Source organism: Podarcis muralis, chromosome 1 (assembly GCF_964188315.1).
Source record: "Podarcis muralis chromosome 1, rPodMur119.hap1.1, whole genome shotgun sequence".
Lineage (NCBI taxonomy): Eukaryota > Metazoa > Chordata > Lepidosauria > Squamata > Lacertidae > Podarcis > Podarcis muralis.
In genome coordinates this window covers 113,210,367-113,234,688 of record NC_135655.1, presented here as the reverse complement: position 1 = coordinate 113,234,688, position 24,322 = coordinate 113,210,367, and the positions used below count along the sequence as shown (strand labels likewise).

Sequence of the window (24,322 nt, the reverse complement as noted above, 5' to 3'; positions counted from 1 at the left end):
GTCAAGGGGGGTGGGGAAGAGGCTGGTAATGGAGGAGAGTTGTAAACACATCGGGTTACTCCGGATGCAAATCAGGATGGTTGGGGGTGACCTTAGTGACAAACCTCTGGTTCGCCTTCTTGCATTAATTCAACGTGTTCTCGTTGCATCAGGACACCTGTCATGCTCACACCTATTTCTCTCTTCATCTCAGCACCATAGCGCTTCTGATAGGTGTCAGCTGTCTCTACAAAAGGAAACTGCGGGGAGGCTACTTTCTCCGGCAGCATTCTGGGTTCGGGTGACTTTGCAAGAGGAGGCCTCACAGGTTTGGTGATCTTTGGAACAGAAGTTGCTGACAACTCCTTTTGCAGAGTAGCTATAGCAGATCCTGCTATTGAAACCTAACCAACCCAAGAGAAAAAGAGTTACCACTTGGCTACTTTTCTGCAAAGGTGCACAATGAATTAGCCAAGCAAATACATGTAAAAAGAGAGAAAGAAAGAAGAAAGGAAAGCAACAGCACTTTTTATTGTAATGGGCAGTTTTAGAAAGATAAGAAGTAATCGGTTGGGGTTTTTTTGTCTACCGATAATTAGCCGTTATAATTTTTGAAATAATGAAAAATCATGTTTTAATATTTTGGCATTATTCAAATCAAAATCGTTCCAGATTTGCTATTAAGCAGCCAGAAGTCTCATAAAAGTCATGTGACTTCTAGGCTTGTTTGACAGAAATTCAAATGATATTGCCCATGGTAAATTTTCAAACATACAAAGGAAGGCTGCTAATTCCCTTTCAGTTAAAATGCCCAGATTGTTACATTAGGTATCCAGTACCTATATGTATTTTATTTGGAAACAACCGTTACAGTAAATTCCAATCATTTTTGCCTAATTTACATGTACTTGAGGCTTAAAAAAAAGGGTGCATTTGTAATGTAAAGACGAAGAGATAACACAAATCTGAATTCTAAAAATGAATTAGCTGGGATCGTTAGATGATGAGGCCTGTAAAGGAGACAATTAAAATGTCAACTAGAAGTGGAAAAAGAGGAAGATTAAAGCACTGCAAAAGCATAAAGTACTAGTGGAGACTTATGGTATAGTATGGATTATGTAGGTGTAGCATGTTAATTCCTAAACTGATTTAGTATGCAGCAGAACCACTGAGGAAGAAAGAATAAATGGTCTCATTTTAGGAATTATTCGATTAATGCACGGGCGAACATTTAGAGAGAATTCTCTACTCTTCTTGAGAAGAAAGGTGTATGCCAGGCACATAGCATTTTATTCAGGATTGATTTCCTTCCCCCATCCACCCACATTATTGTCCCTTTCTGGAAAATAGCTAGTATGATTATGAAATTATAATTCGGAATATGGAGTTTCTCTGGTGATTTTACAGACTGCTTATGCAGATAGATCTGCAGTATTTTAAGAGAGAACAGCCTAATAAATATTAAAGAATGACACATCTTTCCCAGAGGTGTTTTCCTATCAGATTGGGAGGAGACAAGGAATGATTTATGGGCAAGATCCACAAACAAACTTCCTCATTCCCCTTGCGTATCGGCCACTTTGAACTCGGACCTGCATACAGAAGCACACATCGTGCTTGTTTCAGGTGATATGGCTGTTTGCCTGGACACACCCTTCCTCCTCCTCTTCCTCCTCCTCTTACCTCATAAGTGTGATCTGGTTTAGGAACAGAAATTTTTGAAACTGTAAAATGAGGGCTTGCTGTGCGGGGACGTGTGTGTTCCACATGGATTGATTTTTCGACGGACGTTTCTGCAGTCCTTTTAATCTACATTAACCGACAAAACGTTTTGTTGAGCATAGCATGGCACATACCGAGCGGACGAAACAGAAACAAATATTTTCCAGCAGCCATCGGAATGGCCGCGTGGTTATAAACGGGAGCCTAACCTGTGTTGAGACAGACATCCCCATTTTTTCAGCAGCTGTTATGTGCCTCTCAGGAGGAACATGAACCTCCTCGGTTTTCGTTACTCTGGTGACCACATGATGTTCTGGAGGCAACTCAACAACGCGTCTTGCTAAAGTTTGTTCTTTGTATCCACGTTCCAAAGCTGCCTGTTCAGAATAAGCTTCTTCCGCATAATCTGCCTCTCTTGGTTCTCTAGTGCGTGCTTGGTCAACTGCGTGAACAACTGTGGCTACAGCTTCAGCTCTTTTGCCAACACCAATCTAAAGGTAACATTTACAGAACACCGGCACATAGCTAGGTTACTGACACAGAATGGCTAGCATAGAAGACATACATGCAGGCTTAACTGGCTGTCCATAATCCAGGTGCTTCTGTATTCTATGTTTATGTTTTCACACATTCCCTGCTACTATCATATGTATACATTATGCCCCCCCCCCCCCGGTGTATTCTGGAGCTCCTTTTCCTTGAATACAAATTGAAAAGTCCATTTGAAATACATGTATCTGGATATGGAGGATAGAAGATTGCACTGTACACTATGCAGACAGATAAATGCACAAATACAGTATGTCTCACATGAAATGTTCAAATACTGCATTTGAAGACCGATGTGAGCATTTACTTCCCTCTGGAGGTCTGCTCCGATTGAATACTTGTGTATATGTACATATGCGTACAGAAAGAATAGCATTTTCTGAAACCCATATGTATAAAGTTCAATGCAAATGAAGATTTACGGACAAAAACATGTAAGTACAAACACACTAGCTTTTCAGATAAGTTTGCAACACATATTTCAAAAAGATATTGGATGGTTACACGGGACCATTTTATTACACATCTGCTCCTCATGAATGCTAAAATTCTCCTACAGGTGAATTGGCTCAGAGCTTTAGGTTCGGGGCAGTTTGGTCCTTTGCATGGGCTCTTGGCTAAATTATTGTTTGTTTGCCTGAGCCTCTCCATACTTTAAAATCAAGTGCATCACAAATCCCACTTCATTAAACTGTTACTTATTTGTTTAAAAATGCACTGTATTATTATCTTGTGGGTTGGTAGATCTAGATCATTCATTTAAGCAAGTTATTTTGGAACCTCAAACCTAACGGCAAAAGGGTTTGGAAAGTAAGTTGTGACTATTTTCTCAGCATTCTGTTTCATCTAGATATAAACGCAAGTAACAAAAATATACATGTGAAATAACTGTACTTTGGAAAAGCTATCTGTTTCAAGGGCATATCTGCCATACTCTGGAACAATGTCACAAGTGCGGATGTTGCAGAGTCTAAAAAGAACTTTGATTGGTGCGTTTCACATTTTTGAGAGCTCTATTCACCTGTTCGTGAACTAGATGTATCTGTTCTCTTTTGACAGCAGCTTCTTCTCTAGCTCTCGATATTGTCTCTTGCTCCCTGCGTTTGTCAACAGCAATGATTTTCGGAGCTACGACAGTTTTTTCGGCTTCCTTTCTTATCTGATCGTTATATGGCAAGAAAAGAAGTTTAAGTCACGTTAACGCCTCGAAAATAAAAGGTGCCAGAATGAGAGATGACACTGGAATGCGTGGGCAGGGAAAGGTTAACAGGATTAAAAGCTTCGTGCCTTGCAGAATGGCCCAGGTCCTGTGCTGAATAAATACCGGCGCTTGGTTATTTAACCGGATGGCTAGTTAAACATAAGAAAATTAAAACACCATTTAGTATATGAATTTTTTAAAGCCTGAAATGTTATCACAGGGAAGCTGTGAAAATATTAGGGCATACTGTAATGAACAAAAAACAGAGCCCCACTTTCCATTTCTCTTAAGGGACCCAGCACCAGCAGGGTATTAAAAAAAAGTTAGTGCATTTATTGAAGGCATATGATAATGTCAATATGAGGATGGGATGTGAGAATGACATCACCCAGCAGGTCTATTCACCTTTTCTTGGATAAGGTGGACTTGTTCTTGTTTGGCCGCCATCCCCTCTGTGGTTTTAACTACTGTAGTGGGCACTTTGGGTTTATCAGTTGCAATTACAACCTTAGGTACAGAAGGTTTCACGGGCTTCACCACTTCTTTCCTCATCTAATATTTTTTTTTCCGTAAAAAGAGAGGTGTGATTATATATGATATGGTGTTGCAAAAATATTAACTGGACATCAGGGGAAAGCAAGGCAAAGCATATGGACCGAAAAGAAAAGAAAAGAAAGGATTTCTATGCAGACCCTAGAATTAGTGCTATGTAAGGGCTGCACACAGTCCCGTCTTAATCCTTTGTGGATCTATTGGATTCAGTAGAGTCTAAATTGGGAAAGAGGCCACCAATTTATTATTTAAGTAACGAAACTCCTTTTGCTGATTACTTAAAATGGCCTTTTCTTAAAATTCCAGCAATCAGTGAGAGTACAAGGTGTTTGCTTTCAAAGATCCAAAAGGTACATTTATCACCACAAGCAGACTTCCTGTAACTGCATCATGCTTGATATCCATGTGGAACCATTTGTGGAAACAATCTAATATTTGTTGGACTTGCAAGCCGAACTAAGTTGCCAAATGCAGCGGCGTAGCGTGGGTTGTCAGCACCCGGGGCAAGGCAAGTAATTTGCGCCCCCTAACCCGTGGATTTGCGCCCCCTAACCCTACAAATCTATGCCTATGAATGATGGTCCCTCTCTCTCTCTCTCTTTCTCATATTCCAATTGATTCCCATTTCCGCCAATCGATCCCCGAAGCTCTCACCCAGCGAAATTCGTGCGTAATTACGCTTCGCCATCCCTAATCCTGCCGCTTCCACCGGGAAATCATGACGGTGCGTTTCTCCTCTCCAAAATTTCCCCGGCCCTTTGCCGGCCGGCGCAGCCCTTTTGGCTACGAGCTCCCCTCCTTCTCTGCCCACTTCCGACCCCACCTCCCCGTCCAGCCTCCCTACCTCCTGAAAAAAGGCGCCGGCGCCGAGCAGGACACCCCCGCGGCCATCGGAGAGAGGCGGGGCCAAGGGAGGCAAGCCAATGGGCGAGGCGGGGGTAGGTGGCCACGGGGGCGGGCGCTGCCGCAGTCCTCGGGTGGGCAAGGTAGGAGCAAGCAGAGGCTGGCTGGCCGCTCTGACAATAGGGGTGGGCCGAGGGCACGACGGGGCTGGGCCCTCTGGACTCGCGCCCCCCCCCAGATGTTGCGCTCGGTGCGGCCGGCACCCCTGGCACCCCCCACGCTACGCCACTGGCCAAATGTGATTTTTGAGATTTTCATAATTCGTGGTTGGTTTGTTAGGCCAGCACAGTAGGCCGTTATTTTGAGACATTGACCTTCACATTAGAAAAATAAGGTCCAATTACAACATGGAAACCAGTGAGACATTTTGAACTGGGCATAATATTTCCTGAGTTTCACTTGGAAAACTGTGATTGCTGACAAATGTTTGGGTTGGTCCCCCCCCCCCCCCGGCTTGGTGTCTGCAACAAAAATCAACTTGTAAAATGTCAATAATTATCTAGCAAGATTTATGAGCACGCTGGTAAGAAAAGAACAAACAGTTTATAATCTTACAACCTCTAAATATGAAGGATTCCTCTTGAAATCATCAAAGCTTCTATTGTTGCATCATAATACCACTCATAAAGAAAGGGAACTTAAGAGCAACTGGCAAAGAATAAGGTTTGCAACCAAGAGGTAGATGGGTTAACGGCACATTTTTAAAAGCTGTTTTCACCTTTTCATGATGAGTGATGTGAATTTGTTCTCTTGCGGTTGAAATTTCTTCTCTGGTTCGCGAAATCTGTTCTTGCGCCTTAACAGTGTCGGCGGCAATTATTACCTTGGGCACAGGAACTTTCACTGGTTCCTTTTTTATCTGTTTTTTTTATGGAAAGAAAGAAAGAAAGAAAGAAAGAAAGAAAGAAAGAAAGAGTTTAAGTTATACCAAATCTCAGCAATAAATCACACCACTTTATCCAGGAACAAGGAGATAAGCCCCAGTGGCCATAATCCTAGACAGAACTAAGTGCACTTAAGTTTATGGAAATCAGTATGCTTAACTCTATACTCCCTTGTGGCCAGCAAGCTAGAGCTGGAACAGCTACACATTCTATGCTTGAATAATTGTGGGAAGTATTAAATCCTATAGATGCCATCCTAAACACACTGCAGACTGATATAATGATTCTCCAGAGAATAATTTATTTGGGGGGAAACTCATGGTGTAAACTATTACCATGTGATAAAACTGATGGGGAGTTAGCGAGATTAGGAGTCTGAATAACAAAGAGACCATCCACAAACAGCTGCAGTGTATCCTCACATCCCAAAAAGAGTGTTCCTGTTGTGTGTCCCAGCAGCCAATTATGAGCTCTCCCAAAAAACCTCCATTCTATTTCTCTTCTCCTCAACTAGCATCCAACACCCCACAGATACTGAGTATACTAAATCCTCATTCAGGTGTTTGTTTGTTTTATGGAGGGGGCCTGCTGCCCCTTAAAAAAAAAAGATTGAGGAAGGTGTTACTTCAGATTTCCCACTAAACATACTGATTCTTCCCTCTATGTTTCTCAGCAGTCCCCATTTGGGGTCCTGTGTTTGCTTTTCAGTGGAGTGACACTACATCTTTACCTCTAGAGAAACAAGAGCATTTTAACATTTAGGCTGCATTCCCATAAACAAAGGGTTTTATGTGAAGAAAGGGAAACATCTATAGACATATTTTTTTCCTGAGGGCATGTATTACTGTTGTACTGATTGCATATTCTTTTATAATGGAACAATCCTCACAAGGAGAATTCTATTGTGTTCTGAAAAGCAACAAGAGCATCTTCTTCTCTGTCTCAATACAGGAAGTTGTCTGTTCTTCTGTGGTGAACTGAGGCACAATGGAATTTGACAGAGTGCATAATATTCACATGAGCAAGAACTTCAGGAGGTACTCATCTTTAAAGAGGAGTCCACGCTCCTGTTTCCCTCCCACCTTAACTTCTCTCTCCATGGTCCTGATTTAAAATACTGTAAGTAAATGTGAAATCCGGCATGAAATTATCAGATGCTCACATATAAATCATGTGACAGCAAGCTCTACGATGTTACAGAACACTTCACAATGAATGGAGGAGTGGTGTAGCATCGTGAAACATGACTCATAGAGAAGGGTGGGGCGAGTGGGCATCCCAGAACTATCTCTCAGAAAAGACAGCAGGAATACATATTTTTACGCTTAAAACTTTCAGTCATATGATGAAGAATCAGGAAATATTGGCCTGCACAACAAGGACTGCTCAGGTGGGATCCAGTGTAGCATTAGTGCCTGAAGTTTGAGAGTTGATGTTGTTTTGTAAGTGGTTGTGCCAGAGGCAGTACAGAATGGTTAACTGCCATGAAACAAAACAATAGCAGTTGTGCAACATCCTATGTAAGTGCAAGGCACCCACTGGATTTGGCTGTTGTGTGGTGCTAAAATCAAGGAGTTCACTAGTGGAGTGGCTGTTGCATGCCACAACTGGATATCACTGCTAAGTTCCACGGTGAGGGGATTATGATAGCCCAGTGAAATTTCTGACGTCATTTTTTTTCTTTGAAAACTTCCCTTATTTTTAAAATCAGTTCCCCATGTGCAGCAAGGAGAGCAGTTACCGATCAAGAAAACAGCAGGGGGGAAATTACAGCTGTTCTGGGCTCGCATAGCTAATTTCATGTTTCTTTGAATTCTGCCCAACATCTTTAACATAAGACCAAACTTTAGAGCATTTTCTGTGTTAGACGCTCGTTGTTGCTTTGCTCTCAAACCAATAAAGCTCCTGGGCACAACCAGCCCTCTCTAGTCTAGACACATAGATAGATAGATAGATAGATAGATAGATAGATAGATAGATAGATAGATAGATATAGATATAGATATAGATATAGATATAGATATAGATATAGATATAGATATAGATATAGATATAGATATAGATAAGCCACAACCAAGAACGACTTGTATGAATGTTAGCAGTGACAAATCAATGGATTAGGGCTTGGAAGAGTGATGTCACAATAAGCACACACATTCTATTATGAGCATAGCTGTCAAGGTTTCCCTTTTTTAAAGGGAAATTCCCTTATTCCGAATAGGATTCCCCTTAAAAAAAGGAAAAAGTTGACAGCTATGATTATGAGGCTCTTCCAAATCCTAGCAAACAAGACAAAAGGAAAATGGATGCATAGCTAATCACTGATCACGAGGTATACAGCTTGCAAATGAAACAAAAGTGACAAGAAGTGAGCTTCCCATGGGTAAAATAGGTACTATTCACCTTTTCATGAGTGATGTGTATTTGTTCTTGTTTAGTAGCAACTCCTTCTCTAGTTCTTGATATTACCTCTTGTTCTCTGGCTTTACCAGTAGTAACAACTATGGTAGATTCCTTTTTAATCTGATCGTTGTGGTAGAAACAAAGAAAACCAAGCCTTAACATTTATTTTCAGCAAACAGAAACTTTGAAAAATAAATAAATCACAAACATCATGACAACTGGAGGAGTATATGCTTGGGGAAAAGTTATTTCAAGCTCAGGCCAGGGGGTGGGAAGATAAGTTAAATATTAGGAACACCTTGGTCAGTATGATAAAAGTAATGTTAGATTAACCCAAACTGTCTCGTTGAATCATTGTTTACTGGGGTTATTAAAATCAGTCCTGGGACATCTGTACAGTATAAAATGGTTTAAAAACTGTTAGCTGGTTCCTGCCATTAATATAAAATGGATTGGTGTATTTATATTAGTTGACCCCAATGGTTTATATTCAGATGTTTTTCTTTACCATTAATACATGCTTATCTGGAATGCTTGCTAGTATTGTGTTAATTGTTTGCTGATTCATGCGGTGGTTGTGTGAATGGCAAGGAGAGGATGTTATAGATACATATATATATAGAGAGAGAGATTGCTGTTTTATTGTGCTTCTACCTGCTCCTGGACAGGTTGAATGTGTACTGCAGCCATTGCTGTCCTTTTAGCAGTCTGTTCTACAGCGCTTGGATGAGGTTCTCTCACTCTGGCCATGTCTACAGCAGCAACTACTGTAGCAACAGCTGCTGTTTTCTCAGTGCCCTGTGGGACCCAAATGAGTCACATGAAAAGACATATCTTTCCCCCCATAGGCATAAAACAACAACAGCAGCAACAACAACAACATAACAACATGGTGCTGAGCACAAGGCAAGCAGATGGACTTACTACTCAGTCCAGGGATGGGAATCCTTGGTCCCTCCAAAAGCTGTTAGACTCCAACTCCCACCATCCGCCTTGTGGGAGTTGCGGGCCGAACAACATCGAGAGGGCCATAGGTAATCCACCCTGGACTTAATTCTATTTAGACATTATGATTCCACTGCCTAAATAGCCATATAAGCAGGGACTGGTGCACAGCTTTCTCGTAATTCTACATGAACAGGCTAAATTCACTGTCAACACCTCACAAGACGGAGCCAATGAGCTGTGGTCTTTCAAAATGTTTCTGAAGAAAGGCCTTACCTCTGCTGCCGCTGCTGCAGCCGCAGCCGTACTGGCAGCAGCACCAACTCCGATAGCAGCCGCCGCTGCAGCTGTGCCACTGACAGTGATCTGTTCCTGGACACCGTATCTCCCCTCCCATCTCTCTTCAGTCTTCATCTGGGTGGTACTTGTCGTTATTCTGGTGTCTCTCATTCTCGTTTCAGATGTGGCAACGTAGCCTTCCTGCTTCCAAGGAGGAAGGACCTCAGAACCCTCCGCTGCCGCTGCCTGCGCTTTACGCACCAAGATTGGGGATTTCACAGGCCTGATGGGCGAGGTGGAGACTGAGAGCCTCCCAACCCCAGCAGGAGACACGGACCTGTGGGATAAACATAGCACATTGGCTGATGCCACAGAAAACAAAAGCAGCACTAGGGCGGCCTAGTATTTAAGCACTTGCTTGGTGGTCGTGGGCAAGAAGGAACTGCATGCAAGGGAGTCAATAAACTGGAAGAATTATTATTATTATTATTATTATTATTATTATTATTATTATTATTTCATTTAAATGCTGCCCATCTGACTGAGTTGCCCAGCCACTCTGTGTGGCTTCCAGTAAGATATTAAAATAGGTATGGATCACTGTGTCTTTCCTCAGTACCTAGTACAGAAGCCAAGGAGGCTGCTGAAGAAGGGAGGCATTCTGCTAGCTCTGAGGAAGCTAGTAAGCACTTTTGTGGGCTAGGATCATTTGTGGGCTTATTTGCAAAGTTGAGTTAAAACATCCTGACCTGATTGCACAGGTTTCCATACTCGGTGTGTTGTATACGAACTGATGGTGTTGAGTGCTAACAGAAATCAGCAGAATATGTTCAGTACTTGGAGCGTAAATTAAACCGGTGCCATGAAAATTCAGGGGGAAAGCATATTGATTATTCAGCACCAGCAAAAAAGAAAGTGGGGTAAGTAGGCTGGAGTTGTGCAAGAATAAGAAATTAGTTCAGTTTATATATCTTAAGTGGTGTCCCACTGAGGATTCAGCTACATTAGTAAAAAACAAAAAAACAAAACAAAACAAAAACAGCATTTTGAATGCGTTTTAAATATGCAACACCAAATTGTGATGTACAGCACAAAACTTTTCTATGCGATTTTACATGGCGTTCCCCCCCCCCCCTTTTTGTTACAATGATTTAATTTGTGACTTATTTATAGTGGGGTTTTTTCCTGTGTGTAGATCCACCCTAAGTCAAACCTGAAGTAGACTAAATGAAATCAATGGATTTAATTTAGTAATTAAATCTAGAACTAGTATTCTATATATCTGCAGATTTTATTAACATCCGATCAGACTCTGAATAACAGCAGTGTGGGCTCAATGCTTATTTGTAAAATCGACTTATTCAGAGGAAAATAAAAGGCAGAACTGTGTCCTGCAGGGGACACTGTTGCATCAATGTTGTATTTATATATCTTCTCAGAGGTAGGTTATCTATGAAGTAAGCAATTGTTCCCCCCCCCCCCCAAATCGTGGCTATCACACACACACACACATAATATATTTATTTAACTTTTCTTTAACAAAATTTGCAGGCTGCTTGATTGTCTAAAAAAATCTCCAAGCCGTTTACAAAGGCTATAGAACATACATGAAAACTGTCAATAATAACTAAAGTTTAAAACAAGGTTTTTGTTTGTTTTAAATCAAAAGATGAATATAATCACACCATAGACTAAAGCTGCAGATTGAGATACATGCCAGTTTTACGTGTCTGAGTAGGCTTGCCTAGAGAGATATGTTTTTAGAGGTGCTGGAAGAATACAGTGAAGGCAATTGCCTAATGCCAGTGAGCAAGGGAGATACAGAGAGTAGGAGCTGCTACACTGAGAGATGAATTCTTGCAAGTGTGGACTAACCATTATGTGGCATTTGCAAATAAATTATTATTATTATTATTATTATTATTATTATTATTATTATTATTATTATTATCCTACCCATCTGGCTGGGTTTCCCCCAGCCACTATGGGTGGCTCCCAACAGTATATAAAAAACACGATGAAACATCAAACATTAAAAATTTCCCTCAACAGATGTCTTTTAAAAGTCAGATAGTTGTTTATTTCCTTGACATCGGATGGGAGGGAGTTCAACAGGGTGGGCACCACCACCGAGAAGACCCTCTGCCTGGTTCCCTGTAACCTCACATATCACAGTGAGGGAACCACCAGAAGGCCCTTGGAGCTCAGAGTCCGGGCAGAACGATGGGGGTGGAGACGCTCCTTCAGGTATACTGGGCTGAGGCCGTTTAGGGCTTTACAGGTCAGCACCAACACTTTGAATTGTGCCCGGAAACATACTGGGAGCCATTGTAGGTTTCAGTGCCATAGATCAAAGTGGCTTAGTGGGCATTCTGAGGTGAAATCTTACCCATGTGCAGAGAAGAGTCTCTAAGTTCCAAGTGAGGATGTACCTCATTGTCTGGTATATTTTATCCCTCTTGCTAAACAACAGAAACAGAAACACGCAAGGCGTGTGTGCCTTGCTAAGGATTCCCACCCAACAAAAAGGGCATGGTACCAAATGCGCCTATCCAAACCATTGGCTTCCAGGCCATAGCATTTTCTGCGTATCTCATTCCAATTTGTATTAAAGTTGCCAGAGGGAGGTTGGGGAGAAAGAGAACTTTGCATAGGCGTTAGAGTGGTTTACCTGACTGGAGATGGTGTTGGAGCTCTGACATGTCTTACAGGAGATGGCGACTGTCTAACCGGAGATGGCGACTGCTGTCGTGCCATCTGTACTTTGGCAGCACTTATTGGCGGAGTCGGTGATTTAGAGGTAGGCCGCGGTGGCATCCGCGGAGGAGCCTTGTGTGGCAGCTGTTGCCCAGTGGCACTCGCTTCTATAACCATCTCAGCAGTTGCAAGTGTTCTGGCGTCAAAGTGGGCTTCTATCTTCTGCAAATGCAAATAAACAGTCAGGAGAATCTGCAGCAATAAACACAGGCATCCTGAAAACTTCCAGTAAACCCGCCTGCCAAAATACAAACCTTTTCAACTCTAGTTTGTCTTGTAGCTTGTGTAATTTGAGCAGTCGAAACAATTGTCTTTGTCTTTTTAGCGGGAACAGCCTCTTCCTCACCTAATAAGAAAGGGAAACCAAACTCTTAAATTGCAATATAAGCATTAATTGGTTTTGTGTGTGTGTGTGTGTGTGTGGGAGAATAAAATATGTTGTTCCAATTTTTTATGTTCACATATAAACACCACCAGTAAAAAAACCCCCACAAAAAACCCCAAAATCCTGCCATCTGTTTTTCTTGGGCATCGAGACAATTAATGGAGGAACTGTTGATATAAGATTAGTCTTTTCGTACAACTATGTAATTAGGCCAACTGCGTGATGCATAATAATGAAGACATTGATGTTTCAGAATCATGGCAGCATGTCATATAAAGCCTAGAAAAACAAAATGACTGAAACATAGAAATATGTTCTGTGTGAAAGTATTATTTGGTGGCTTCCAAATATTTGGCTCAGTTTCACCAAGTTTCATGTGCTTTCTTGAATCTAACCTGTATAACTAAGGATATACCTGCACCTAGAGGAAGTGGGGGGGGGGGAGTCCTGTTGTATACGTATAAATCCTTTTGCTGATGGGATGCATTAGTTAGGCACTGTGCAGAGCTCCCCCAGTCCAGCTGGGACCAATGTGCACATGGGAACCAGCTCCTACTCATGTATCCCTAGCCTGATGGGGAATCTCATGTGATATATGCATAATTCCACAACCTGATCCAACAGCAATGATGCTACACACAACCTAGAGGAGGAGGAGGAGGAAGGAGGAGGAGGAAGAGGAGGAAGAGGAGGAGAAAGAGAAGAAACTGCCATAGACCTTCATTTACCCACTGGAGTGCCTGTAAGCACATTTCCAAGTGAGTCATTATGAAGCGACAATACACAACAGGACAAGCCCTGAAGATAAGAAATCAAACCATGCTTTGCTGGGTTTTTATAGCAAAACAACTTTCAAAAAATTATAGGAGAAATGGATTCAATGACAAAGATAAACCTTTTGCCTAACACATACATTAGCGATGCCTAATTATTATTTTTGTATACAAAAAGGGGAAGAACTGCAAACAGTTATGTTGATGATTGAGGGGTAGGAGGGTGAAGAAATACTTTCTCTCACGCTGAGGTATTTAGGATAAGTTTCAGTCTGGAGCGAATTTTTTTGCAACCCAGTTACAAATGCTTGAGAGACACGATGTTGATGGATCTGTTGACGGAACAGTAATAGCCGTGTAGGCACTGCCATGATGATACAGTAGGTATGTGGGGGGTTTTGTGTGTGTGTGTGGCTGACACACTTCTGATCTATTATTACCTTGAACCAGAAGTTCGGCTGTTGAAGTTGCTCGTCCCACGCTATTTGTGGCATTTACTGAATAGGTGCCGGAGTCTTCGGGGTAAGCTTCTGCAATTATTAAACTGTAGAGGTCTCCTTCGTGTAAAATTTGGAAATCAGGGGAGCTTTGAATTTCTGCTCCATCCCGATAGAACTTCACCACAGGTGTAGGGATTCCAGTCACTCTCACGTCAAGTCGAACTTGACTTCCTTGTCTTGCTGTTGTGCTCTGTAGTCGTTGTGAAAAGTTGGGTGGCGCTGTTTCAGCTGTGGTTTAAAGAACAAGAAGCATGCTCAGATAAGAGGGAAACAAAAAAGACCAGTTCCTGGTCATTTTAATCGATTGTATTAAAATTATGTTAAAACAGGAGTGGCCAACCTGTGGTCTTTCAGACATTACCAGGCTACAAGTCCCATCATCCTTGACCATTGGCCACACTAGCTACGACTGATGGGAGTTAGAAGTCCAATACCATTTGGAGGGCCAGAGTTCACCCATCAATGTGTTAAAATATTAACTATGTATTAAAGATTATCAAGGGACGTGGGTGGCGCTGTAGGTTAAACCACAGAGCCTAGGACTTGCTGTTCAGAAGGTCGGCAATTTGAATCCCCGCGAGGGGGTGAGCTCCCGTTGCTCGGTCCCTGCTCCTGCCAACCTAGCGGTTCGAAAGCATGTCAAAGTGCAAGTAGATAAATAGGTACCGCTCCAGCGGGAAGGTAAACAGTGTTTCCGTGTGCTGCTCTGGTTCGACAGAAGCGGCTTAGTCATGCTGGCCACATGACCCGGAAGCTGTACACCAGCTCTCTCGGCCAATAAAGCAAGATGAGAGCTGCAACCCCAGAATCGGTCACGACTGGACCAATGGTCAGGGGTCCCTTTACCCTTTACCTAAAGATTATCAATAATTGTTCCAGTAAAGGAATCCCAGATTTTATCTTTCATATACCTTTGCGGCAAGAAAATTGAATTATTATTATTTTAAAACGTTGTTATCATTGATCCTATTTATAAGTATAATGTCACTAAATCAGAGGAAATTATTGTGTCAGTTTTGACTGAAGCATTTCAGTGGCAAACTCTTACAAGAAAAGCATCAGTTGAGATGATCAGAAAACAAAGGGATTTCTTTGTATCGGTTAAGTAGTTCCACTAAAATCAGTGTAGCTTCTGGTATGTTAAATATTATTCACAAATTATTAGGCAGGATCAAAACATGCACCAAGAGACTTTACATTCTCAGGCTATAAGGATATTTGTCTCCTGAAACACCTGTACTTTGCCTTTTGGAAATTCTGTGTATATGTGCTGAACAACACACATAAATATACATAAAGTAATACGTTGTATGGGCACAAATGCTTGATTCTTTGGATAATTATATCCTTTTCAAGGGAAAAGGTTCATTGGGGGTCCAGTGAACACAAATCTGTTGCCTCGGCCCAGTATACCTCAAGGAGCGTCTCCACTGCCATTGTTCTGCCTGGACCCTGAGGTCCAGCTCTGAGGGCCTTCTGGTGGTTCCCTCACTGAGGGAAGTGAGGTTACAGGGAACCAGGCAGAGGGCCTTCTTGGTGGTGGCGCCCTCCCATCAGATATCAAAGAGATAAATAACTATCTGACGTTTAGAAGACATCTGAAGGCAGCCCTGTTTAGGGAAGTTTTTAATGACTGATGCTTTAATGTATTTTTGACCTTTGTTGGAAGCCGCCCAAAGTGGCTGGGGGGACCCAGCCAGATGGGCGGTGGTATAAATAATAAATTATTATTATTATTATTATTATTATTACTACTACTACTACTACTACTACTACTACTGATTTACATGTGCATCTTGGGGACATCATGTGCAGGCCTCATGTATCCTATAGTTGACTGGTCCTTACTTCCAAGCAAAAGTATTTAGGATTAAGGGGTAAACTAAATATGAATAATCTTATAATGACGTAGTCTTTGAATACAGAGTAGGATTTAGAAGTGGGGAAGGAGATGAAGCAGCTTGCTTAACGGTGTTGATCTCTTGCGCCTTTCTTAATTTCATGCTTCTAAAAAGTAGTATTTGTGGGTCATTTCACTGGGTTGGCAGGTGTCAGAAGGAAAGTGCCAACTGTTGATATTCCCCTAATTGCAACATACCTGTTACAAGTAGTTCAGCGGTACTAGTTGCTTGTCCAGATCCATTGGTGGCTTGTAGGGTGTATCTTCCACTGTTAGCGGCTGTCACGGCGGAGATCACAAGTTTAGCGCGGCCATCGCTATATGAGATCTGCACACCGGGCAGAGTTGCAGCAGAAATAACCTGACCATCCCGATACCAGCTCACCTCAGGAACTGGGGAACCTTTAGCAAGAGAAAGACAGTTAAAGCGTTAGTGTTGTTAATAAGGTTGCCATAGCGGCTGTGGCAATGGTCACAAAATATCACTGAAGAAGAAGAAGAGAGAAGAGTTTTGGATTTGATATCCCGCTTTATCACTACCTGAAGGAGTCTCAAAGCAGCTAACATTCTCCTTTCCCTTCTTGCCCCACAACAAACACTCTGTGAGGTGAGTGGGGCTGAGAGACTTCAAAGAAGTGTGACTGGCCCAAGGTCACCCAGCAGCTGCATGTGGAGGAGCGGAGACGCGAACCCGGTTCCCCAGATTACGAGACTACCGCTCTTAACCACTACACCACACTGGCTCTCTCTGATTGTCGCCCATGCAGTTTTCAAATGACATAGGGCCTCAGATTCTGATTAGTCAAGAAGAATGTGATTTGAAGGGTATTGCATTTTGAGAAAACCAACGCTGGCCGTGCCCTTGATTGCCAGAACATGTCAATATTCATTTCTGCTGTCTATGCAGTAGGAGCCATCTGGCAATCTTCTTTTCTACCTTCTAATATTTAATAATAATAAACTCTCAATATTTCCATCTAATTTTTCAACTGAAAGAATAGCTGAGATGCAAACAATGAGAAGGTAAATTTCCTAGGTGACAAGTAGAATTTAACTTGTATTGCTTAATCTTTTTTTTTTTTAAAAAGGGATAGCTCAAGAAAACTGAAGGAGTTGAAATTATTTGCACATTTGCACTATACCCTATAAAGTGGTTGTATTATAAGGGAATTCCATATCCAGCAACATAGGAGGTAAAATTAGAACACTTGAAGTCCCTGCTTCAATTCTCAGGCTCTTTGTGAACATATTAGGTAATCTTAAGGAAGCAACAGTCAACTTTAGCTTCCCACCTGTAATGAAGGGATACTTGTTCTGGCTAAGGCCAGCCCTATTGTTAGCCAGAGTAAGGAAACCTTCTGAGCACCATCAACCATTCTCCATTGTTGGAGGACATAAACTATACATGTGCTATATGGCCTGTCCTGCTGTATAAGCTGCTGTCCTCAGGGGCAGCGGAGGGTTAGAGTCCCTATCCTGCTAACAGTACTGAAGTAAGATTCAGCTGGCCAGCACTATTGGCTTCTATATATGGGATGGTGTGGAGATGGGTCACCATTTTGTCCTTTGCCTCAGGCGGTAAAATGTTTTGTGCTGGCCCTACATCACATAATTTTTGCAAGACTTACTGAGTGGATGCATGTAAAAGTGCTATGATCACTTAGAAATGTGATGTATAATATAAATAAAGTAACAGTTTTATGTTGTAGTCTGAAAGATTGTATTTTGCGATAATTTGGGGGGAAAGCCCCAATTTGCTGACATTAATATACAGTTTACAACCTAACTTTAATATTTGACCTGTAAATATAGATATGTAGTCCGATTTTGCATTATCATAGGTAGAGAAAGACTAAATTTTAAATGCCTGGTTATTGATAAGAGGGAAAGAATTGCAAGTGCAAAGTTATCCTTCTTTGGTGATTTAGGAGCTCAGATTTCAAGAGATAAAAATTGCTCACAGATTTTAGTGCATTAGAAACCCAAATCCTGAATCACTGTCAGCCCTGTCCAAATTGATGAGCGGCTTTGGGGAAGGAGGGATTTACAACACCTTGCAATGTGAGTTAGTGTTAACAATAAGATTACTTTGTGCAAAGGATTGGATTGGAGACACAAGCAAAAGAGAAACGGTTTCAGAAAACTAGCTCTCCCTGTGATACAGAGAGCTTAGGAAAATACTCCCAGCCTGTGCCACCATGCTCTGGTCCCACTGACATACTAAGTAGTCCAGTGAATGTGGCAGATGGAATAAATTTGAGGGATAAAAGGAATCTTAACCCACAAGATGGGGAATGGGGAACATTTTTCAGACCGAGAGTCACATTCTCTTACGCGCAACCTTCTGGGTGCCACATGCAAATGATGGGCATGTTCAGAGGCAAAAATGGGGGACCCGATGGGTTTGACTCTTTAGATACGTATGATAAGCTACATTCTAGCCGTGCAAACACCAGTAGCTCCAATACTCTCACCCACCCCACAGACCTCTCACAGGAATTATCACCCTTCGAGGTCTATTTTAGCCAGAAAACCCTACTTTGACAGCAAAAGAGGAGCTCAGTTGAGAAGCCCTCCGCCCCCCCCCCCCGTTATGATATACCTCACTGCATCTAGGGCCAGATTAAGGCATGCTGAGGTCCTAAACTATGTCAGGTTTAAGAGGACCCAGACCGTTACACGCACACACAAAATGTATCATTCTAACAGAAAGGACAAGGGAAATCATAAATATCTGTGCATGCATATACACTGGTGAATAGGTGAGAATGCAACTGAAAACTAACAATTTAACTAGAACGTATCTTGCAATAGGCCTGTTTGTTGTATATGAAATGCCTTTACATTTTAAAAGCAGAATTGGTGGAATATGGTACTAAGTGGGCAATGTGCTTTGAGGAACAGGATCCACTTGCACAATGGGACTTCCTCCTAAATTTTCATTGCTGATTTGGAGATTGCCGGGAAAGAATAGGGAGCATGATTCCATGCATGCAACAGTTTAGCTGAATCCCACCCACTTCTTTTTGTATATAGAGGCCCCTTATAACCAGAGGCCATAAACTGCAGCTAAAGTGAGTTTGTGTATAAATCTAGCACTGAGTGCAGCTTCTGTGACCAAGAGATCGCCATACCCACCACGGCTGAGTTCTGATACTAGAAGTGACCTCAGCAAAGAGAAAAGGTGTTTGGGCAGAGGGGCTGCAGAGAGGTAAGCATTCCTCTATGCCCCTTTTGTTAAAAACGCCCCTTTCCTTTTGTGTGTGAGAGATCAAGGCAGTTCCATGTTTAAACTCATGAGACTGTCACCACCAACACTTCAAGCTTAGCCTTTGGATATAAAGGCAATAGAATTTACTTTCAAGTAAGTGTTAGGCAATATAGATTCCCACAGGCGAATACACAAATCAATGGTCCCAGGAATCAATGGTCCCTTGCCCTGGCTCACAGTGCAAAATATATGGTTTCTAGCTCAGAAGAAAGAATTATAGTAAGCAAGGATGGGGGCATACAGGGAAATGAAGCCACACAGATAGGACTTTGCAGGAGGGGCTATGGGGGAAAACTTCCAGCAGCACAGAACCGAGTCCTGGCAAGGCTGCTCATGTATCTTAGGCTGGTTCTGCTATTATACTGTGGCTCATGTATCATGGCCATGCACGGGAATAAATATATATTATGTTGCCTATGCCCAATGTGTGGCCTATGATCTTCCTAAGGTATGTATTCTGAGTCATGGGGTATTTCCACATCGTGTTCAGTTCCAGTAATATGGCCCTTAACTTTAAAACATGTGGGCTGCTATAAGCTGCACCATGATCTCATTTGGCTTGGCAATGCTTGCAGCACATCTAAAACAGGACCTGCCATCGTGAAATCTGGCTTTGTGGACAGAGACTTGGATGAATTTGGGCCACTTTGGAGCATAACTTCATGGAAGCTTAAGATTTAAGGGATTCAGTCATGGAACTCCAGCCTTTGGTGTGATCCAGCGGGGCTCCCCTTCTACTTTCTAAAACCAGATTACTGCCGATTCATCCCATTGCCAGCAATTTCAGCCTGTGGCAGCTGCATCACCAACACCCACTCTAGTCAGCAAGTAGCTTTTCCTGGACAGCCGCTCTGAGTAAAGGTGCAGAGCATCAAGACTCCAATTATTCTCTCCTCCAGAACGGCCCACTGCCATGGCTTGTTACCCATAGATATTTATCATGATTGTGCCTTCCTCTTTATGCTTCATTCTCCCGTGCAGAGGCAACAAACCATGAACCTTGGCTTACCATTACATCCAAACCAGAGATCATGGTTTGACTCCCTTTCACCTCTGCTATTCTAAGTTTTCACTCTAGTAAACCATGATCTCTTGCCAAAATTTGCTTTTGGCTAACCAACTGCACTTTCTCAGAATGAGAAACAAACCACAAACACTGGGTTGGATGTATCCATATGCCAAGGATCATGGTTTGTGTCCTCCCAGTGCAAGCAGGGAGGATTGAAAGAACATTCTTTAGGCAGGTTTGGGGTACATTATTTACTATGTAGTACCAGTTTACCATGATGTGAACTGGTTCTATATCTGCTAAACTGTAACTCACAGAGAAGGAAGGGACATAATTAACTGAAGTATTTCACAATGGTGCACCTTGACTGTATATAGTATATACTGTCGAATTAAACCCCCCACCCCCAAAAAAACCCCCACCTCTCAGCACCCCTTAACAAACCACTGTTCCCAGGATTACGTGGGTGGAAGTAATGACTGTCAAAGAGGTATAAGAGTCCTTTAAATGCGTGGTGTGTGAGAAACCTTTGCGTGGTAAATAAATAATGCAAAGTAGTCCGCACAGGAATGTGAATGGGCAGACTAAAGCCTTGCTGTACATTGACAACGATATTTCTCACTCTACCAACTAACAGGGAAAGTCTTCCCTGAAGCAGTCCATTTCCCCCATTTTAGCTTAGGGCTGACGTTTTCCTCAGGAGAGGGGGAAAAAGGATACTCAAGGAGGACTACTAGTATCTGCCTCTATCGGTGGAGGCAGTAATGCTTCTGAACACCAGTTTCTGGAAGCTACTGGAAGTGGGTGTGCCCTTGTGTTTGGGCCCTGCCTGAGGGTTCTTCCACAGGCATCTGGTTGGCCACTGTGAAAACAGAATACTGGACTAGATGGGCCTTTGGCCTGATACACCAGGCTCTCCTTATGTTCTTATGGAATCATGTGGTGTCAAACTGAGGCGTCAGCGGAGGAAGAACCAATGTTGCCTTTGACGTTTCATGCCTTTGCACCGTAGGGGGAGCTAAACCCCCATGAAGACACCTAATACCCACATGTTGATGATGATGATGATCCTAATAATCAAGCCCTTCATCTGATCCTCCCTCAGTGGGCCACCACTAGTGCAGTCAGTCACTGCCATCACCCCGGTGCAAGCAGGCAGGGGACCAGTGTGGGGTGGAAACAGAGGGGGTATAAGAAAGCCCACCCCACCCCCCTTAGATGATCTGATACATAGGAGAAACACTGTTCCCCTTGACCATGGTGTTTGGAGAAACCAGCAAAAGAAAAGGGAAGCCACGATTGCGAGATAAAAGCCTTACCACTAATGTGAGCCTCAAAGGTTGCGGCACTACCCTCCAGTGCCACAACGCTTTGTAACGGCTGCGTGAACGTCGGCGCTTTGGTTGACATCTTTAAAGGCACTCTGAAAAGAAAGACGGAAATAAAAAGCGTATGTGAGACGTTGATCCTTCTGAAGTCCTGAGCATAGACAGCATGACCAGGTGACATGAAACTCTTTGCCCTAAACTTCCCTATGGAGTGATTTCCACTGATGACATTCTTGACTGAGTCACACCCTAATAGCAGCATTTTATGGAGGTTGATGCATTGTAATTATCTATAGCTCTGATTAGCACAGTCAGTGACCTGGTTGCAAATGGCTTAAAGGGTATAGAATCATGGAGTTGCAAGGGATGCTGGAGGGTCATCTAGTCCAACCCCCTGCAATGCAGGAATCTCAGCTGAAGCATCCATGACAGACAGCCATCCAACCTCTGCTTAAAAACCTCCAAGGAAGGAGAGTCCATATTGCCAAATGGAAATAAGCATGCTGCTCAAGAGGCTCCTATCTCATGCTGCTATTGCTTTATTATCTGACATTTGCTGCACTCCTTAAGCCAGAGCTTCCCTAACTTTTCATGTCGGTGACCCCCTTTTCAGACATGCATCATTTTGCAACACAGTAATCCGGCTTTGTGGACGCAGGTGGCGCTGTGGGTAAAAGCCTCAGTGCCTAGGGCTTGCCGATCGAAAGGTCGGTGGTTCGAATCCCCGTGGCGGGGTGCGCTCCCGTCGCTCGGTCCCAGCGCCTGCCAACCTAGCAGTTCGAAAGCACCCCCGGGTGCAAGTAGATAAATAGGGACCGCTTACTGGCGGGAAGGTAAACGGCGTTTCCGTGTGCGGCTCTGGCTCGCCAGAGCAGCGATGTCATGCTGGCCACGTGACCCGGAAGTGTCTGCGGACAGCGCTGGCCCCCGGCCTCTTGAGTGAGATGGGCGCACAACCCTAGAGTCTGTCAAGACTGGCCCGTACGGGCAGGGGGTACCTTAATCCGGCTTTACTAGCAAACCGGAGGTTAAACTAACCCCTTTCCAGCTCCGGAATGAGCTCAGGGAGCGTTCACCAGACACACCTACACGCTGCAGCCGACACACAAACGTGTTGCGATTCACCGTTTGGAAAGCTCTGCCTTAAGCCCTTCTCAAACCAGAAGTGAAAATGGAGGGGTGGAGGGTGGGAGGAAATGATTTTATTCAAAATCACAAAACTGCCCTAAAGTGCTAGTATCGTTTCCCCATTCCACGTGCCTTTAAATGAGTGACCATTAAAGTATACTGGAAATCTTCAGTCTATGTGGAAATTTAGAAGTGTTTAAAAAGAACCTCCTTAGAATGCTTGATAGTTTCCTTTAATACAAAAGATGAACTCTGTGGGGAGAGGTGGGGGGAAGCAGAATAAAAATGTACTTGTAAAACATACAAGCAGCACAGTTGAATCTAGGTTAGAGAGTGAGGAGCCCTGTGAAATGTGAGCTAGGCTATAAGATAACTGACATTGATGGTTTGAACAACTGCAGGAAGGTGCAAAATCTGACCCCACCCCACCCCTAAAACATTTGTTGGTAAAACACAATGTCCTCACTTTCTGGCAAACCACATTAAAAAAAGCATACAGCCATGTAATAATTCAACTCAGTATGCAGGACCTATAATATCCCTCTGTATTTATTTGCCTGCTGGATTTGTCATAAAAGAGGCAGGATCAGTATTCTGATATCTTTAATGAATTCCCACAAAACTACAAACTGAGGTACCAGAGATTTTACTAGTGGCATATGGGAGGCCTATTTCTCTGAGCTATCTTAAAAACTCCTATGCCTGTAAGTTCAGACAGCAGAATTCCACTGAGATAATAATAGAAAGCTTCATAATAGCAATATGAACATGCTGCCTTTTTCTGCATATGGCCCCCTTTCTTCTTAAATAGTTACAACTTCCAGATTTCTAACAAGCGAATTCCTTTACATGAATTCGTTGCAACGCTTAGTCTTAAATTGAGAATATTTAGATGACTTTACAATGTCATTTTCCAAGTTGGGTTCCTCACATTATCTGAAGCAGAAATAACTGAGCTAAAAGGAAAGAAAGGAAAGACTACTTAAGGCGACTTAATTCCATAGCATAGATGTCTCAGTCCCCAATTTGTTTTTTCTCTCTACCTTACTGTAGTGGGGAAAATTGCTGTTTATCCAAACGGTAATCTTATATGACTTTTGTATCATTAGTATTTCGAAAGTATGCCTGTGAAATGTCACATTCCAAAAATAACCACCCCCAGGTTTGACTGACAGCAGGCAAGTGGTCCAGATCTGCAGTGTAACGGATACCCCAGCAGCTGATTCCCTTAAAAAGTCATCAGCGACTAGCTGATGCCATGTGCATTTTATCAGAGCTATTCTGGGAGCATCTCCGTTTATCTGCAAGTAATATAACCTTGAGCACTCCCTGGAAGCATTAAAAGTTAACCAGACATTTTAATAGGCATATATATATATATATATGAAATAGCTTTTCACACTCAAGCACATTTAAAGACATATTAGCCAACTATTACAAAGACCTAAAAATTCATTCGCCAAGATATCTCTACTTCTGCATTCTGGTTTAAAAGAATCATGTAGGACTTCATGCTTTTCTCCCACCCCCCCCCTTAATTGAAGCTACTAGACACTCTTAAGTACATGCATTTTGTACCAGGGCTTTCCTTGACATAGAAAACACAGCTCAGTCAACCCAGGCATGCCACTCACCTGATTGCACAAGAGTGCCTAAACTGGGTGGGCTGCGCCCAAACGTAAGTTCCTTAAACGACGTCCTTATCCAGAGTATGGTTTTAAACAATCCCAACATGAGAATGGTTGAGCCTCTAGCCGAAAAAAACAAAACTACACGGTTGAGACGGTGTAGTTTTGCTTTTCCCTGCAATCCCTACACCCGAGGCGAGGCTGGGAATGCACGACTGCTCAGAAG

General features: G+C 42.7%; 1 protein-coding gene across 1 annotated transcript in view; it reads right to left on the bottom strand.

The window, feature by feature from the left end:
* The window catches only part of TTN (titin), a 289,919-nt gene extending 265,597 nt beyond the window's left edge, over positions 1-24,322 (bottom strand). The window contains exons 1-15 of the mRNA XM_077916555.1: positions 24,103-24,322; positions 21,332-21,435; positions 15,931-16,134; positions 13,773-14,060; positions 12,429-12,520; positions 12,089-12,336; positions 9,415-9,754; positions 8,848-8,991; positions 8,194-8,313; positions 5,625-5,765; positions 3,857-4,003; positions 3,272-3,409; positions 1,911-2,192; positions 1,663-1,788; positions 105-383 (exon numbers count right to left, since the gene is read on the bottom strand). Coding sequence (XP_077772681.1) covers positions 105-383; positions 1,663-1,788; positions 1,911-2,192; positions 3,272-3,409; positions 3,857-4,003; positions 5,625-5,765; positions 8,194-8,313; positions 8,848-8,991; positions 9,415-9,754; positions 12,089-12,336; positions 12,429-12,520; positions 13,773-14,060; positions 15,931-16,134; positions 21,332-21,422 — 2,640 coding nt within the window. The 5' untranslated portion in view covers positions 21,423-21,435; positions 24,103-24,322. The remainder of the gene's footprint in view (positions 1-104; positions 384-1,662; positions 1,789-1,910; positions 2,193-3,271; positions 3,410-3,856; positions 4,004-5,624; positions 5,766-8,193; positions 8,314-8,847; positions 8,992-9,414; positions 9,755-12,088; positions 12,337-12,428; positions 12,521-13,772; positions 14,061-15,930; positions 16,135-21,331; positions 21,436-24,102) is intronic.